Here is a 19,901-nt window from a genome sequence, read left to right on the forward strand (position 1 = left end):
GCCGAGGTGGGAGGATCACGAGGTCAGGAGATCAAGACCATCCTGGCTAACATGGTGAAACCCTGTCTCTACTAAAAAATACAACAAAAATAAGCCAGGCGTGGTGGCTGGCGCCTGCAGTCCCAGCTACTTGGGAGGCTGAGGCAGGAGAATGTCGTGAACCTGGGAGGCGGAGCTTGCAGTGAGCCGAGATTGCACCACTGCGCTCCAGCCGGGGGGGACAGAGCGAGACTCTGTGTTAAAAAAAAAAAAAAAAAAAAGTTAGAATAAAAGTACGATTGCCTTTTATACCAATTTGTAAAAGGAAACAAATTCTGAAGAAACAAGTGTTGATATTTACTCATTATACATATGCAAATTTCCTCTATAAACACTTCCAATCATTAGTTTTGAATTTAATGTTGTCTCTAAGCTTGAGTGACACAGTAGATATTGTATTTGTCTTCTCATGCATCACCTAAAAAATTTGTGTGAGACTTTCTACAGATAGCAAATACTTGAAAGCTTAAGAAAAAGTTGGCAAAAACAATTTTGAGAAGATAAATGTTATATAAGCTGGGCCTTCAGGACCTTTGAAAACTAGGAAAATTTTTATTTACTTTGCATAGGATAATGACAGTAGCCATAAAAGACTGGCGCATGTGTTGAAGAAAGAAGAGTTTTCAGAGATGATGATTAGATGCTTCTCAGCAAAAGTAAATTTGTAGAAAGGGAAGCCCAGAAGCAGATGAGAAATATGTAATTATGGAAGTTATTTTTAAATTTTTTGCAACACGAAATTTGAAATAAATATGAAATAAATTTTCTCATGTGTGTTCTTAGATCATCATTTATGTGATACATTTCTTGTGTATAAAAAAATGGGTAATGCTTATAAGAGAAGCTAGAAACTCAAAGATAAGCAGACATCCATAAAGGAAAGAAAGACAAAGTGGAGCTGGGGAATATAAAAATTATTTGTAATCCATTTTGACTGAGCCCAAACTGCTCAGTTGGGCAGTTTCTGGTTTCTCCATATCAATCTTAAAGAAGAAATCAGCAGCTATTTATAAAACAATAAATCCTCATCATAAACATTTAAAAAATATTACAGGCTTTAAAAGGAGATATTTTAAGAATCTCGTGTGACGCTTAAGTAGTTAACAAGAAGATTTAATTTTCTAATTGCTATTAGAAACTTAGGGAGAAAAAATGGACCAGCATACAGAGCCTACAGAGAAATAAAACTTAAATATCATTGATATTTAAAGTTTTATGTTCCTCTTTCCTCCTAGTTCAAACCAGCTAATACGATTTGCAGGAAATCAGTTGATGTGGAATGCGATTTCACTGAATTTTGCAATGGAAGCTATCCATACTGTTTGCTTGACACTTATGTACGTGATGGAGAATATTGTGATTCAGGTGGAGCCTTCTGTTTTCAGGGAAGGTGTCGAACTTTTGACAAACAATGTGATGATTTAATCGGAAGAGGTAATAATCATAATTTTCTTCTTAGTCCCTAAATTCTGATTATTCCAAAGTCTGTTATTGAATTTTATGGAACAAAAATGTAAACATACGTATTAATGACTGAATTCTTGCACAGTGTATATTATTAGTGTTAAAGAAAAGCAAAATTGGCCGGGCGCGGTGGCTCAAGCCTGTAATCCCAGCACTTTGGGAGGCCGAGGCAGGCGGATCACAAGGTCACGAGATTGAGACCATCCTGGCTAACCCGGTGAAACCCCGCCTCTACTAAAAAATACAAAAAAACAAAAAAACAAAACAAAAAAAAACAAACGAGCTGGGCGAGGTGGTGGGCGCCTGTAGTCCCAGCTACTCGGGAGGCTGAGGCAGGAGAACGGTGTAAACCCGGGAGGCGGAGCTTGCAGTGAGCCGAGATCCGGCCACTGCACTCCAGCCTGGGCGACAGAGTGAGACTCCGTCTCAAAAACAAAAACAAAAACAAAAACAAAAACAAAAAAGAAAAGCAAAATTATCTTTTCTTTTTCTTTTTTGAGACAACGTTTCTCCCTTTCGCCCAGGCTGGAGTGCAGTGGCGTGATCTCAGATCACTGTAACCACCGCCTCTTGGGTTCAAGCGATCCTCCTGCTGCAGCCTCTGGAGTAGCTGGGATTATAGGAGCACACCATCACGGCTGGCTAAGATTGTGTTTTTAGTAGAGACGATGTTTCACCGTGTTGGCCAGGCGTGTCTCAAACTCCTAGCCTCAAGTGATCTGCCCACCCCATCCTCCCAAAGTGCTGGGATTACAGGCACGAGCCACTGCACCTAGTGCAAAAACAAAATTTTCTTGATTGTGAAATACAACAACAAAAAACCTCTCTGAATTTATATGGAATTCTTGTTCCCACGGAAAAGAAACCTCAAGTGAAAATGCAGTTTTTCAAAATATTATATAGAATTTGTGGTGGGGGTTTAGTTTAAAGGAAGCAAGGTGTTTTAATCAGAGGAAAGCAGGGCGAATCACTGATTAGTTGGGTTTCAAAGGGCTTGCTGATAAGTGAGGGCTTCAGTTCACTACCAATCTAGTCCATTTTGATAATTTCCTATAAATGTCATTTGCTTCATTGGAAGATACAAATTCCTGAACGTATGCAGTGTATGTTCTCTGAGAGTGAAATTTTTCATTCTTAGCCCTCCCTTGAGGTCTTCTCTAACCAGGTCGTAGATCTCTAAATATTGTCTACAGCAATGTGACTGCCAGGAATTTAGGGAGAAGGTGAGATGGAGGTTTTGATGATTATCATAATTTTGTTCTGCTTTTCTAACAGAATCATTATTTGTACCATATGGCAAGACAACAGCTATAGACTTTAAAACATTGTTAACATATAAACAAAGAGCTGGGTTCAGTAGCTCATGCCTGTAATCCTAGCACTTTGGGAGGCCAAGGCGGGCAGATCACAAGGTCAGGAGCTCAAGACCAGCCTGGCCGACATGGTGAAACCCTGTCTCTACTAAAAATACAAAAATTAGCCGGGTGTGCTTGGGATGAGGCGGGAGAATCGCTTGAATCCCTGGAGGCAGAGGTTGCAGTGAGCCGAGATCTTGAATCCCTGGAGGCAGAGGTTGCAATGAGCCGAGATCACGTCATTGCACTCCAGTCTGGGCGACAGAGCCAGAGGCTGTCTTGGAAAACAAAAACAAAAACAAAATCGTACAAACAAATGACCAGTAAAATTAGGAGGAATGGGACAGTACTCCAGATCTATGATTTAATGTTTCTTTAAGTAAAGCCAGGACTCAATGCTAGGCAGATAAAATTAGAGCCACATAGTGGATTGCCAATCAGGTGTCTTCCAGCTTATGCTATTCACTGTGTATTTAGTATTATCAGTGATTTGGAGAGATTTTAAAGTCCTTTGTGAGAACTGTGGGAGTACAGGAGTATTTGCCCCAAATAGTACAATTTTTTTTTTTTGGAAGGCAAGCATGACTTCTAAAGCATCTTGATTTTCAAATAATGTATGTCCACTTCTAGTGACCACATGTTAATGCATCTAGGATGTGATAATTCTGCACTTGACTACCAGTGAGTTTTTGTACTTATTTTTGAAAAACAATCTCACTTTGCTAGCCTCTTGAGGGCAATAGAAGCCTGATGAAAATTTTTCCTTAATGGTACCTGTATTTCAACACATATTACATCCAATTCTTTGTACAGTAACATGCTATATGGGTTTGCACCCTAGGAGCAAATAGGCTACACCATATAACCTAGGTTTGTAGCAGGCTATACCATCTAGGTTTGTTTAAGTACATGTATGATGTTCACACAACAATGGATACATTGCTTAGAACATATTCTCATCATTAAGCAACTCATGACTGTACTCAGTAAATATAAGGTAGTATTATTATTAGATTATGATATGTATTCCCTACAAATACCCAATTATTTGACTAGGTCATCTATGAGCTGTCATGGTCAGCTAAAATGATCCTTGAACAGGGTTTGATATAATTCTGAAGTAGGCATTAGTTTTGCATGGTAAAACCTATATACTATTTGTAGGAAACAGACAATAAGAATTCTTATACCACAGGCCTAATACAAATCATCATGCACCCCCAAATTGTTGGTTTCTGGACAAAATATACTAATGAAGTTGTCATATTGAAAGACATAGCTTATTCATCAAGCAATAGCATTTAAAGTAGGGAAATCTGTAGATCTATGGTAAAAGAACGAGGTTAACTATTAAGTTTTTTTTTCAAAAAAATAAAACCAGTAAAGGAAAAACACCTCAACTGGTTACCACCTTTTTCTAAGCTCTTTACTAAATACTGTTTTTAGAAATGTCTGGCCCCTACAGTATGCTCCTCTTCAGTGTTATCTCTGCAGATGCAAAAACTTCCTATTGTAGGTATAATATAAAATGATATTATTACCTTTGGTGTTATTTGGTTTGTAGTTATGTTTGCCCTCCATAAGACTGAAAGTCTCATTAGTTGTAAAGTTCTGTATATTATTAGAGGGCTTCATGACCAAGTTGAGTTGTATATCATCTAGACAAATGTTAAGTTCTAATCCAACAGTTATATAAAGTTTTCTCAACCTCAGCACTAGTGATATTTTAGGCCAGATCATACTTTGTTGTGAGGAATGGGGACAGGGAATGCTTCTCCCATGCATTGTAGGATATTTGGTAGTGTCTGTGGCCTCTGCCAACTAGACAGGATGCCTGGAGACACTTTTGGTTGTCCCAGCATGGATGGGGTGAATCTTGGCTTCTAGTGAGTACAGGTCACCAGATCAGGTGATGGATGCTGCTAAATGCTTTACAATACACAGGATAACCTCTACAACAAAGAATTATGTCTGCCGTGCTGCATTGAGACCACCTTCTCTAGAGAGGGCCAGAAGTTTGACTACTTTTGCTGATTAAGACTCTGAAAAAGATTATATTCCACACTAAAGTATGAACAGTTTTTGTAAAACTAACCTGGTAATGTTTCTTTTTCAATTTTTAAGATATGATTTATCAAAAACCATATTGGATCAATATTCTTATGAAAGTGTCACAAAGATTGGCTCTGGGCATAGATATTTTCCAAACCATAGAAGCATACTTACCGGGGAATTTTACGTAAAAGATTTGCTGGATTATTGGATAGTTGTGTGAGAAGGAGAAATAAACAATATTTCGTGATTATTTAATCAACTAACAAAATATGTTCAGGGTTTTCAGCATATATGTTCACGCTTATTTAGTATATAGCACTATAAAATTTAAATGTAATCCTTGTACAAGGTCTGAGGATGCTTCAACTAATTTATCTGAAGCTACAATTGCTCTGGATTTAAGAAACAGACTATAAACAGGTGATGGAGCTTTGATGAGCACTGGGCAGTTAGGTAAATATTCCTATAATATCACTCTAGCTTTAATGAACACATAGACACTAACATTTATGATAATCTGGAAAACACAGTAAAGATGATTATTGAAGGCTGCGTTGGGGTCTTTTACCTCTCAGTGCACTGAAAGATATTCTGAAATGTTTGAAAAAGTAAAATCATGTGTGGAACTTAGTATTGCATAAAATTAGGAACCAATTGTGTATTTAACCATTTAATCCTGGACATTCTTAAATTTATAAATGTCTTTCAGAAGTTTCTTTTGGATAATTATGAATAGTCAACAATCTTTTGACTATTTTGGACAAAGTTCTTCCTTTGGCTGACAAATTATGGCTAGGTGCTAAAATAGGATAGTGAAGCTTTTCCTTAAAAATTTTATACTCCCTTTTAGCCAATGCAATAGATAAATATATAGAGATAGCTTGAAAACTCCAAATAAGTACAGATAGAAGATTGCCTACTTTGGATGAAGGTGGATCTGGAAGGAAACTTTATATTTTGAAATGCTGATTTAAACCGTGAGAAAAGTAAGGTGGATACTCAGAAAAGCCTTAATGTATTATTGTCGAAGTATATTATAAACTTGCTCAGTTGAAGGCAATTAAATGTTGGCTATCTTCTGTGACACAAAAGAATGCTGAACACAAGACTATCAAAATAATAAATTTAGCTTCAGGCAAGACTGAAAAAACTGTATAGTGTGGTTTTGTTTGTTTTTTAGTTTTTCAATGTTTATTTTAGCTTTGGGGGGGTACATGTAAAGATTTGTCACTGAGGCTTGCTGTACGAATGATCCCGTCACTTAGATAGTGAGCATAGTCCTGATAGGTAGCCTTCCAACCCTCTCCCTCTTTTTACCCTCCTCCCTCAAGCAGTCCCCAAAATCTACTGTTCCCGTCTTTGTGTCCAAGTGAATTCTGTGTTTATCACAAGTGAGAACACGTGGTATTTGGTTTTCTGTTCCTGCATTAGTTTGCTTAGGATAATGGCCTCCAGCTACATCCATGTTGCTGCAAATAACATGATTTCATTCTTTTTTATAGCTGCATAGTATTCCATGGTGTATATGTACTACATTTTCTTTATTCAACCTACCGTTGATGGGCTTCTTGGTTGAGTCCATGTCTTTGCTATTGTGAGTAGTGTTGTGATGAAGATAAACATGCATGTGTCTTTTTGGTAGAGTCATTTATTTTTCTTTGGGTATATACTGGTACCAGGATTGCAGGGTTGAATGGTAGTTCTAAGTTCTTTGAGAAATCTCCACACTGCTTTCTATAGTGGCTGAACTAATTTATATTCCCATCAAAAGTGTATGTGTTCCCTTTTCTCTACAACCTTGCCAGCATCTGTTGTTTTTGGAACTTTTTAATGAATGGTGATGTTGAGCATTTTAAAGTATATTTGTTGCCCCCATGTTTTTCTTCTTTTGTGGAGTGTGTTCATATCCTTTGCCCATTTTTTTAAACAGAGTTATTTGTTTTCTGTTTGTCGAATTGCTTATAGATTCTGGATATTAGACCTTTGTCAGATGTATAGTTTATGAATATTTTCTCCTATTCTGTAGGTTTTCTGTTTACTGTCTTGATAGTTTCCTTTGCTGTGCAGAAGCTCTTTGTTTTAATTAGGTTTCATTATCAGTTTTTGTTTTAGTTATAAATTCTTCTTCAAGGCTGATGTCTGGAATGGTATTTTCTAGATTTTCTTCTAGAGTTTTCATGCTTTTAGGTCTTATATTTGTTTTGTTTTTTTAAAATTTATTTATTATTATTATACTTTAAGTTCTAGGGTACATGTGCATAACGTGCAGGTTTGTTACATATGTATACTTGTGCCATGTTGGTGTGCTGCACCCATCAACTCGTCAGCACCCATCAACTCGTCATTTACATCAGGTATAACTCCCAATGCAATCCCTCCCCTCCCGCCTCCCCATGATAGGCCCCGGTGTGTCACGTTCCCCTTCCCGAGTCCAAGTGATCTCATTGTTCAGTTCCCACCTATGAGTGAGAACATGCAGTGTTTGGTTTTCTGTTCTTGTGATAGTTTGCTAAGAATGATGGTTTCCAGCTGCATCCATGTCCCTACAAAGGACACAAACTCATCCTTTTTGATGGCTGCATAGTATTCCATGGTGTATATGTGCCACATTTTCTTAATCCAATCTGTCACTGATGGACATTTGGGTTGATTCCAAGTCTTTGCTATTGTGAATAGTGCCGCAATAAACATACGTGTGCATGTCTTTATAGCAGCATGATTTATAATCCTTTGGGTATATACCCAGTAATGGGATGGCTGGGTCATATGGTACATCTAGTTCTAGATCCTTGAGGAATCGCCATACTGTTTTCCATAATGGTTGAACTAGTTTACAGTCCCACCAACAGTTTAAAAGTGTTCCTATTTCTCCACATCCTCTCCAGCACCTGTTGTTTCCTGACTTTTTAAATGATCGACATTCTAACTGGTGTGAGATGGTATCTCATTGTGGTTTTGATTTGCATTTCTCTGATGGCCAGTGATGATGAGCATTTTTTCATGTGTCTGTTGGCTGTATGAATGTCTTCTTTTGAGAAATGTCTGTTCATATCCTTTGCCCACTTTTTGATGGGGTTGTTTGTTTTTTTCTTGTAAATTTGTTTGAGTTCTTTGTAGGTTCTGGATATTAGCCCTTTGTCAGATGAGTAGATTGCAAAAATTTTCTCCCATTCTGTAGGTTGCCTGTTCACTCTGATGGTAGTTTCTTTTGCTGTGCAGAAGCTCTTTAGTTTAATTAGATCCCATTTGTCAATTTTGGCTTTTGCTGCCGTTGCTTTTGGTGTTTTAGACATGAAGTCTTTGCCCATGCCTATGTCCTGAATGGTACTACCTAGGTCTTCCTCTAGGATTTTTATGGTATTAGGTCTAACATTTAAGTCTCGAATCCATCTTGAATTAATTTTCATATAAGGAGTAAGGAAAGGATCCAGTTTCAGCTTTCTACTTATGGCTAGCCAATTTTCCCAGCACCATTTATTAAATAGGGAATCCTTTCCCCATTTCTTGTTTTTGTCAGGTTTGTCAAAGATCAGATGGCTGTAGATGTGTGGTATTATTTCTGAGGACTCTGTTCTGTTCCATTGGTCTATATCTCTGTTTTGGTACCAGTACCATGCTGTTTTGGTTACTGTAGCCTTGTAGTATAGTTTGAAGTCAGGTAGCGTGATGCCTCCAGCTTTGTTCTTTTGACTTAGGATTGTCTTGGAGATGCAGGCTATTTTTGGTTCCATATGAACTTTAAAGCAGTTTTTTCCAATTCTGTGAAGAAAGTCATTGGTAGCTTGATGGGGATGGCATTGAATCTATAAATTACCTTGGGCAGTATGGCCATTTTCATGATATTGATTCTTCCTATCCATGAGCATGGTATGTTCTTCCATTTGTTTGTGTCCTCTTTTATTTCACTGAGCAGTGGTTTGTAGTTCTCCTTGAAGAGGTCCTTTACATCCCTTGTAAGTTGGATTCCTAGGTATTTTATTCTCTTTGAAGCAATTGTGAATGGAAGTTCACTCATGATTTGGCTCTGTGTTTGTCTGTTACTGGTGTATAAGAATGCTTGTGATATTTGCACATTAATTTTGTATCCTGAGACTTTGCTGAAGTTGCTTATCAGCTTAAGGAGATTTTGGGCTGAGACAATGGGGTTTTCTAAATTGACAATCATGTCATCTGCAAAGAGGGACAATTTGACTTCTTCTTTTCCTAACTGAATACCCTTGATTTCTTTCTCTTGCCTAATTGCCCTAGCCAGAACATCCAACACTATGTTGAATAGGAGTGGTGAGAGAGGGCATCCCTGTCTTGTGCCAGTTTTCAAAGGGAATTTTTCCAGTTTTTGCCCATTCAGTATGATATTGGCTGTGGGTTTGTCATAAATAGCTGTTATTATTTTGAGGTACGTTCCATCAATACCGAATTTATTGAGCGTTTTTAGCATGAAGGGCTGTTGAATTTTGTCAAAAGCCTTTTCTGCATCTATTGAGATAATCATGTGGTTCTTGTCTTTGGTTCTGTTATATGCTGGATTATGTTTATTGATTTGCGAATGTTGAACCAGCCTTGCATCCCAGGGATGAAGCCCACTTGATCATGGTGGATAAGCTTTTTGATGTGTTGCTGAATCCGTTTGCCAGTATTTTATTGAGGATTTTTGCATCGATGTTCATCAGGGATCTGGTCTAAAATTCTCTTTTTTTGTTGTGTCTCTGCCAGGCTTTGGTATCAGGATGATGTGGGCCTCATAACATGAGTTAGGGAGGTTTCCCTCTTTTTCTATTGATTGGAATAGTTTCAGAAGGAATGGTACCAACTCCTCCTTGTACCTCTGGTAGAATTCAGCTGTGAATCCATCTGGTCCTGGACTTTTTTTGGTTGGTAGGCTATTAATTATTGCCTCAATTTCAGAGCCTGCTATTGGTCTATTCAGGGATTCAACTTCTTCCTGGTTTAGTCTTGGAAGAGTGTAAGTGTCCAGGAAATTATCCATTTCTTCTAGATTTTCCAGTTTATTTGCATAGAGGTGTTTATAGTATTCTCTGATGGTAGTTCGTATTTCTGTGGGGTTGGTGGTGATATCCCCTTTATCATTTTTAATTGCGTCAATGTGATTCTTCTCTCTTTTCTTCTTTATTAGTCTTGCTAGTGGTCTGTCAATTTTGTTGATCTTTTCAAAAAACCAACTCCTGGATTCATTGATTTTTTGGAGGGTATTTTGTGACTCTATCTCCTTCAGTTCTGCTCTGATCTTAGTTATTTCTTGCCTTCTGCTAGCTTTCGAATGTGTTTGCTCTTGCTTCTCTAGTTCTTTTAATTGCGATGTTAGAGTGTCAATTTTAGATCTTTCCTGCTTTCTCTTGTGGGCATTTAGTGCTATAAATTTCCCTCTGCACACTGCTTTAAATGTGTCCCAGAGATTCTGGTATGTTGTATCTTTGTTCTCATTGCTTTCAAAGAACATCTTTATTTCTGCCTTCATTTCGTTATGTACCCAGTAGTCATTCCAGAGCAGGTTGTTCAGTTTCTATGTAGTTGAGCGGTTTTGATTGAGTTTCTTAATCCTGAGTTCTAGTTTGATTGCACTGTGGTCTGAGAGACAGTTTGTTATAATTTCTGTTCTTACACATTTGCTGAGGAGTGCTTTACTTCCAATTACGTGGTCCATTTTGGAGTAAGAACGATGTGGTGCTGAGAAGAATGTATATTCTGTTGATTTGGGGTGGAGAGTTCTATAGATGTCTATTAGGTCTGCTTGCTGCAGAGATGAGTTCAATTCCTGGATATCCTTGTTAACTTTCTGTCTCGTTGATCTGTCTAATGTTGACAGTGGAGTGTTGAAGTCTCCCATTATTATTGTATGGGAGTCTAAGTCTCTTTGTAAGTCTCTAAGGACTTGCTTTATGAATCTGGGTGCTCCTGTATTGGGTGCATATATATTTAGGATAGTTAGCTCTTCCTGTTGAATTGATCCCTTTACCATTATGTAATGGCCTTCTTTGTCTCTTTTGATCTTTGATGGTTTAAAGTCTGTTTTATCAGAGACTAGTTTTGCAACCCCTGCTTTTTTTTGTTCTCCATTTGCTTGGTAAATCTTCCTCCATCCCTTTATTTTGAGCCTATGTATGTCTCTGCATGTGAGATGGGTCTCCTGAATACAGCAGACTGATGGGTCTTGACTCTTTATCCAGTTTGCCAGTCTGTGTCTTTTAATTGGAGCATTTAGTCCATTTACATTTAAGGTTAAGATTGTTATGTGTGAACTTGATCCTGCCATTATGATATTAACTGGTTATTTTGCTCGTTAGTTGATGCAGTTTCTTCCTAGCCTCGATGGTCTTTACATTTTGGCATGTTTTTGCAATGGCTGGTACCGGTTGTTCCTTTCCATGTTTAGTGCTTCCTTCAGGGTCTCTTGTAAGGCAGGCCTAGTGGTGACAAAATCTCTAAGCATTTGCTTATCTGTAAAGGATTTTATTTCTCCTTCACTTATGAAACTTAGTTTGGCTGGATATGAAATTCTGGGTTTAAAATTCTTTTCTTTAAGAATGTTGAATATTGGCCCCCACTCTCTTCTGGCTTGTAGAGTTTCTGCCGAGAGATCTGCTGTTAGTCTGATGGACTTCCCTTTGTGGGTAACCCGACCTTTCTCTCTGGCTGCCCTTAAGATTTTTTCCTTCATTTCAACTTTGGTGAATCTGGCAATTATGTGTCTTGGAGTTGCTCTTCTCGAGGAGTATCTTTGTGGCGTTCTCTGTATTTCCTGGATTTGAATGTTGGCCTGCCCTACTAGGTTGGGGAAGTTCTCCTGGATGATATCCTGAAGAGTGTTTTCCAACTTGGTTCCATCTTCCCCCTCACTTTCAGGCACCCCAATCAGACGTAGATTTGGTCTTTTTACATAATCCCATACTTCTTGCAGGCTTTGTTCATTTCTTTTTCTTCTTTTTTCTTTTGGTTTCTCTTCTCACTTCATTTCATTCATTTGATCCTCAATCGCTGATACTCTTTCTTCCAGTGATTGAGTCGGTTACTGAAGCTTGTGCATTTGTCACGTATTTCTCGTGTCATGGTTTTCATCTCTTTCATTTCGTTTATGACCTTCTCTGCATTAATTACTCTAGCCATCAATTCTTCCACTTTTTTTTAAGATTTTTAGTTTCTTTGCGCTGGGTACGTAATTCCTCCTTTAGCTCTGAGAAGTTTGATGGACTGAAGCCTTCTTCTCTCATCTCGTCAAAGTCATTCTCCGTCCAGCTTTGATCCGTTGCTGGCGATGAGCTGCGCTCCTTTGCCAGGGGAGATGCGCTCTTATTTTTTGAATTTCCAGCTTTTCTGCCCTGCTTTTTCCCCATCTTTGTGGTTTTATCTGCCTCTGGTCTTTGATGATGGTGATGTACTGATGGGGTTTTGGTGTAGGTGTCCTTCCTGTTTGATAGTTTTCCTTCTAACAGTCAGGACCCTCAGCTGTAGGTCTGTTGGAGATTGCTTGAGGTCCACTCCAGACCCTGTTTGCCTGGGTGTCAGCAGCAGAGGCTGCAGAAGATAGAATATTGCTGAACAGCGAGTGTACCTGTCTGATTCTTGCTTTGGAAGCTTCCTCTCAGGGGTGTACTCCACCCTGTGAGGTGTGGGGTGTCAGACTGCCCCTAGTGGGGGATGTCTCCCAGTTAGGCTACTCAGGGGGTCAGGAACCCACTTAAGCAGGGAGTCTGTCCCTTCTCAGATCTCAACCTCCGTGTTGGGAGATCCACTGCTCTCTTCAAAGCTGTCAGACAGAGTTGTTTGCGTCTGCAGAGGTTTCGGCTGAGTTTGTTATTGTTTACTGTGCCCTGTCCCCAGAGGTGGAGTCTACAGAGACAGGCAGGTTTCCTTGAGCTGCTGTGAGCTCCACCTAGTTCGAGCTTCCCAGCAGCTTTGTTTACCTACTTAAGCCTCAGCAATGGCGGGCGCCCCTCCCCCAGCCTCGCTGCTGCCTTGCCGTGATATAGCAGATTGCTGTGCTAGCAATGAGGGAGGCTCCATGGGCGTGGGACCCTCCTGGCCAGGTGTGGGATATGATCTCCTGGTGTGCCTGTTTGCTTAAAGCGCAGTATTGGGGTGGGAGTTACCCGATTTTCCAGGTGTTGTGTGTCTCAGTTCCCCTGGCTAGGAAAAGGGATTCCCTTCCCCCTTGGGCTTCCCAGGTGAGGCAATGCCTCGCCCTGCTTCAGCTCTCGCTGGTCGGGCTGCAGCAGCTGACCAGCACCGATCGTCTGGCACTCCCCAGTGAGATGAACCCAGTACCTCAGTTGAAAATGCAGAAATCACCGGTCTTCTGTGTCGCTGGCCCTGGGAGTTGGAGACTGGAGCTGTTCCTATTCGTCCATCTTGCTCCGCGCCCCCCTTATATTTGTTTTTAATCAATATTGAGTTAATTTTTGTATTTAGTGAAAGGAAGGGGTCCAGTTTCAGTCTTCTGAATTGATCTGTTGTTTCACAGTAGCAGAATCTATTATATAAATAACAGTGTACTATATACAAAAAAAAAACTTTACTGACATTTTATGTTTAAAGGTCAGTTCATTTAAGAAGTCAAGGGAAAGATAAGGCATTGACAAATGCTGCAGCATCATTTGATAAGTGTTGGGGCCATTGTCCCATTGCTTTTTGGTCATATGGAACATTGCCTATTTCAAAAACGTTTTTTAAAATATGGCAATCAATATAGCCTTAATATCCTTAATTTTTAGAGAATGAAAGTTTTTTGATCAATTTTCTATGTTGGGGGTCAGTTGTCATCAAAGGAGCTCTATGTTGGTGTTCCTAGCTTGCTAGTTTTCTGAGTCCCTTTGAAAATGTTCAGCTGTGTTTTGGAGTCTCCCAGATTTGCAGATTCTCATTCCAATTTATTTTTTTCTTACAATGTCTCGTATTTTGGATTTTATACAAAAAAAGAGGATAGGGCTTCTTTCATTTTAGGTTTCTACTCAACAGCATTCAATAATTTCTCTTCCTCTGAGGAGCTAATAGATGAATCACTATAGGTCTACTCCCTTAGACGGTAAGTGGATAATAAAATAATACAACTAAAAATTCCTGAGCAAACTTTTTATGTCTCCTTGTGGCTTTGCAATATGCTTTATGTGGTTCTTAGCTCAGGTCTAGGGCATAACTTAAATTTGCGAAGATTACTATCTATACTAACAGTATTAAATAGGTATTAAATCATTAAATTGGTAGTTTTCTTGGGAGAGACCTTGAGGGAAAAGCAATTTGAATAGGAATTTGGGGAAGTGAGGTGAGGGAACAGGACAGTAGGTGATAATGTCAAAATAGGGTAATGAATGTTAGAGGCACAAGGAGATAAATTTCAGATTGATTTACTTTCATTGGATTTTTCCAAAAAATCTTTAAGAGATGCAATTTTTGTATCAGAATATTGTTGTGAAAACCCTGAACTTTTGTTCTAAAGTCTGATCCTTTCCTATTTGGTACTTCTGTTCTCAAGCTCTTTTTAGCTACATCATCTTTGGCATGTCAAAAGTTCTCTATGATGGCAATTGCTATTTTAAATCATCTTTAGTGAAGTTTTGGTGGTTATTGAGGTAAACTAAAAATGGGGATTACAGTGAAAATCTATTTAGCAGTAATTCTGTCAGGTGTGTTTTAGATGCAGAGAGACCAATTTTAAGACAGTCATTTCAAACAGGGTCTGTAAGTTTTGTGAAACGGTACCTCTGTCTTTTGATTATTTTTCTCAACACTGTATAGTTAATAGCCCAAAAACAATTAGCCTTAGACTGTCCAAACATGATAAGGAGGTTTTCTATGTTAAAGTGATACTGATTTTAAAGACAAAGACTCTCTTCTTGAGGGTTTTTTAGAGCTCAGGGTAACCATTGTTGCTTCAGTGAAAAAACAGCCTAATGGGACCCTCTTATATATTTTTCTTTAAGGCTGGGCTAGACAATGTCTTATAGAATCTGTATACTGCCTGAGTTCTTTGAAGGTTGTTTTAAAACACTCAATACAGGATCAAATGTCATAAACAACAGAAAGAACAAATGATTCCATAACTTGATTAATAAAAGAAACAATATCAGCATATAAAGTTCACCCACCTCCTTGCTTTTGTTTTCTAGTTCAGCATTTTTTACTTTTTTTGAGATGGAGTCTTACTCTGTTGCCCAGGCTGGAGTGCAGTGGCTGGAGTGCAATGGTGCCATCTCGGCTCACTGCAACCTCTGCCTCCCAGGTTGAAGGGATTCTCCGCCCTCAGCCTCCCAAGTACCTGAGATTACAGGCATCCGCCACCACACCCAGCTAATTTTTGTATTTTTAATGGAGATGGGGTTTTGCTGTGTTGGTCAGGCTGGTCTCAAACTCCTGACCTCAGGTGATCCGCCCGCCTCGGCCTCCCAAAGTGCTGGGATTACAGGCCTGAGCCACCATGCCTGGTCTAGTTCAGCATTTTGGATTCCCACTAGAGATGGGGCTTGACCACACATAAGGCTCAGGGAATACGCAGTACTGTTGTAGAGTATGAAAGTTCTAATAAACAAAATCAACAAGAGTCTTGAAGGTATTTTCAATAGAAGACCTCTAGGCAACCATAATTCACTCTAATTTGAAAAACAAAAAGCTGAAACGATTTAGAGTTCTTGCTCTAGTTTATCTACAAGGCTGCACGCCTAACAGAAGGCCTACATCTTTCCTTATAACTTTGACATGAAGTAACTTTGAAAGCATATTTAATTAATGTAAAACGTCAGCATAATAATAAAATACTTTTAAAGAGAGGGGCGTCAGAGTCTGACAACTTCACTTCACTTTACTAAGGAAAGGAGGCCCAGGGAGGTCACACAAGTTTCCCTCTATCACACTGCCTAGTGGAGAGACAGACCTGAACACTGACTTTGGGTTCTGTTAAGTGATCTCCTCATTTGTGCCATTGCACCCTCCTGGCTGGACTGGCTATTAAAAAACTGCCTAGAATTTATATAACATTTCACCCTACTCTGGCATGATTAAAAGCTATAGGCGACTGGGCCCAAGAGCCACTGATGATATTAAACTTCAAAAATTGATTGACGGCATGAAAGATTGTATGAGATTCAATTAATTTCAGCTCTCCTGAGTAAATACTAATTGTGAAAATTGCATAATTTTATTTTCTTTGCTTACTAATGTGCTACTCAGTCTCATCACTTCAGCCTGGGCAATCCAAGCATAGGTCCACACTGGTTGCAACTTCTTTCTATTTTATACCAGAAAATATATTTATGAGACCCTCTGCCCCCAGCTAGGGCCTGTTTTATTATATTTTGATGCTTCTTGTTCAATTAGACATTTTGGTAATAGGTGTGGTCTGGAAATATTTTTATGTGGAATATAGTTTTATGGATCTATCTTATCTCACCTTTGTCTTCCCCCTGCCCCAGATATTTAACTGCAGAAGACTAAAATGATGCATTCTTTTATTTGTATTTCTTCTACTTCTCAATTCTGATGCCCCAAAGGGACCAAATTTAGAAGTAGCAGCTTGTATAGTAGTCAATGTAACCAAGTGCAAGACATTGGTTTTCCTAACCAAATAAGCAGAAACACAGATACCTGTGAGCCTTCATCATAGGCCTGCTCTGGGATTCAGATGGGGTGGGAAAGCACTGTAGTTCTACAGCAAAAGGAATTAACAACTAAGGTGAACAATTACATAAGCATCCACAAAATAAAGGCGTTTTGTCCAAAGTTTTTTGCAGCTGCGTAAGAAAAGAAAGAAAAAGAAGAAAAGAAAAACAGAAATAAACCCCCAAAAGAGTCGTTGACTTTTACTTGGGCCATACCAGGCAAAAAACCCCACAATACAACATAACAAAAAAACCAGCCACACATTCTTTTTTATAGAATCTCCTCCAAGAACATTTCTACAGCAGGTTACTACAGTCCCTAATGTGATCAGCCCTTGACATAGTCTCTCCCACTATTGACTGTGCACCTTGAGGTTCCAGGAGGCACAGCGACTTCAGATGTCACAAGGGTTTGTCCTAAAATCTCCCAAACTAAACTTCCAGTCACTGCCTTTCTTAAACTGTGCTTTTAGGTGTTGTGGAGACCTCAGTTCAAAGCCCATGAAATGGAGGCAGGAATAGGAAAGCTGCTGAAGAAAATGCCTAAATCTCCCAGGGCTTTGGAGAATTAGGTGGTAGGACTGCCCTGCATAGGTATCATCATCCTAGGGGGAAAAGAAATTCCTGGCCAGGAATTTCACCCGGAGCAACAAGGCCTTGAGAGTCAAAAAACAAAAAACAAAAAAATAAAAAAACAAAAAAACCCCCACAGATATTGCTGCCATCCTGACCCTCAAAAATGGAACTGAAAAGACACCAGAGAGATGTTGGGTTGTTAAGGGGTACATGGGAATATCCCATGTTTTGCTGCTTTTTCTCCTGGGCAAGGTAGGCTGCCAGGGCCACTCTGGGTTGGGTCCGTGGGCTTCAGGAGGTTGCAGAGAAAGCTTCCTGAGCCTCGTCAGGGAACCACTGGCTAATTGCAAAGGCTGTACTTGTTGCTCAGTAAAGCAGGGTTATGGAATAATGACCCATCCCTGTCCCTGTCTAGAGTTTTAGTGTTTTGTTCATTGTAGATTTTTCTTGCACTAATTTTGATTTTTTTATACTATTGCATTCAGATGTTATTTATTTTGTATTCTTAGGTTTATACCTTAAATTTTGAGCCATCCTAATTGTGACTCTCTATATAACTTAGAGGAACTGGGAAGTTTAAATTAGATTTAATCAAAGAAGTATTTTGTTTGGAGCAAAGCACACAAACCCGATTACTTACTGGGTGAGTTCAAGAGTAGGCTTTTTCGAAAAAGAATTGCTGATGATGGTGGATTCCACTCACAAATCTGTCCTGGCCTGTTCTGTAGCACCTTGTACATGTCTAGATTGTGCTCCTTAACAGAGTGAAATTTACAGATCATGTTCTCCAAGTATGAAATTCTGTGAAATTATTGAAGAGAGCTCTCTTGTCAATTAAATAGTAGTAACAACAAATGATCTCTATTTTGATTACATATGACTAACATGATCAATGGAAGCTACCTCTAAACTACTAAGTGAAAGTAATAGGACAGTTATTATAGATGTTTGAATTTTTCATAATTTTAAAATTAGACATAACTAAATATATAAAGGACTGAAGTAGATGAACATTGATATTCTTTCTAATTTTAAAATTCAACAATTTTTATTTAGTGATTATTAGGATCTAATAATCTAACAATGGATGCTGACTCTAGTGTGGAGCAAGGAGAGTTAAATGAAGTGTTCTTTGTGTTTGTCATCATTATTGCACTACAGATACTATTTTTCTACTGTTTCATTTGGAATAAGAGTAAACAGCATTTTCACATGGGGTAGGGAAGTAAGGCAGGAAGTAAATAATTTATAGGCAATAGGGCGATAGTTGCTTATTTGTCTAACAATACAGAACCATTCGAATAATGTTGTTTGTTTTCTGTTTGCTGCAGAAGAAAGTCTTTTAGGCTTATAAAAAGGAGTTTGTTTTTTAATCCTAGCTCTGCCCCCAGAAACTTTTTAGTCCTGGGTAATGATAAACTTTCTTATGGATCACATTATAATTTCCAGACTGAGTCTATCATTTCTTTAATATAATTTAAATTCTGTATTGTAATTTACTTAAGTTTTTGTTGTTGTTCATAGGTTCAAGAGGTGCTCCAATTTTCTGTTATGATGAAATTAATACCAGAGGAGACAAGTTTGGAAACTGTGGCACTGAATATTGTTTGTTTCAGTATGTATTTAGAAAATTATAAATCTGTTTGGAATATAGGTTAGAGATTGCTAAAATCTAGGAAATATATTCTATGCAGTCAAATCGAATGTTGGGGGTCAGGTTTTCTTCATTACATAATCTGAGCTGGACAATATTATCCACTGCCTACAAGAACATGTATTTGGTGCCTATAATGTTAAAACAACAATGACCATAAAAATGGCCTCTGTTTATTGTTGTGATGAGCTAGACATTGTTATGCAGCTTATGTATATTATACATTTATAATATAGGTTATAAATATACAACTTACATACATCAAATGTGTATAAGAATTACTTATCTCATTTACTATTGAAAAAACTGGAGACCAGAGATCATTTTCTCAAATTTCAGCAGCTATTGTGGAACAGATCACAGCTGTCATAGTGTAAAAACCACCAGTTTTTCACTTGCCAGTTTGCCTCGTGAAACAAAAAAGAATCATAACATAAGTCATTGTGCAACAAAAAGGTACTGAGAGAAAATTGGATTTAAATTAGTAAATCACTTTTTAAAAATTTCACTATATCAGCATCCTGTGTTATCTCAATAAACAATAAGGTAATTTTTTTCTTCCTTGTGCTTCTAGACATATTCTATGTGGAAAATTAGTCTGTACATGGGAACACAAAGACTTAATATCACGTCCAAATTTATCTGTGATTTATGCACATGTACGAGACCAAACATGTGTGTCTACGTATCTACCCAGTAGGAAGCCACCTCCAGTAGCTTCAACTGTTTCAAAAACATCATATTATTCAGTTGATGACAGAGATGAAACATTTGTACAAGATGGTTCCGTGTGTGGTCCTGATATGGTAATTAGAAATACAAAAATTAAAGTGTTTTAAATTTATTTTTCTGGTTATACTCATTTTGACAATATACTAACCAATGCATTTTCTTCCATTTTTTCTTGTGGTAAAATGCACGTAATATAAAAATTGCCATTTTAACCTTTTAAAGTGTACAATTCAGTGGTATTATATACATTCATAATGCTGTAAAACCATCACCACCCTCTATCTTCATAAATCTTTTCATTTTGTAAAAGTGAAACTCATTTCATTAAGCAATAACTCCCCATTCCTACCTCCCCTGATCCCCTGAAAAACCACCATTCTACTTTCTGACTCTATAAATTTGACTACTATAGGTATCTGACAT

The 19,901-nt window shown here is 38.3% G+C and overlaps 1 protein-coding gene across 1 annotated transcript in view; it reads left to right on the forward strand.

Annotated features, from left to right (window-relative positions):
* LOC706992 (disintegrin and metalloproteinase domain-containing protein 5) overlaps window positions 1-19,901 on the forward strand; it is a 160,262-nt gene that overhangs the window by 88,981 nt on the left and 51,380 nt on the right. Inside the window, exons 14-16 of the mRNA XM_077942769.1 lie at window positions 1,275-1,473; window positions 18,617-18,707; window positions 19,321-19,552. Coding sequence (XP_077798895.1) covers window positions 1,275-1,473; window positions 18,617-18,707; window positions 19,321-19,552 — 522 coding nt within the window. The remainder of the gene's footprint in view (window positions 1-1,274; window positions 1,474-18,616; window positions 18,708-19,320; window positions 19,553-19,901) is intronic.

Source organism: Macaca mulatta, chromosome 8 (genome assembly GCF_049350105.2).
Source record: "Macaca mulatta isolate MMU2019108-1 chromosome 8, T2T-MMU8v2.0, whole genome shotgun sequence".
Classification (NCBI taxonomy): Eukaryota; Metazoa; Chordata; class Mammalia; order Primates; family Cercopithecidae; genus Macaca; species Macaca mulatta.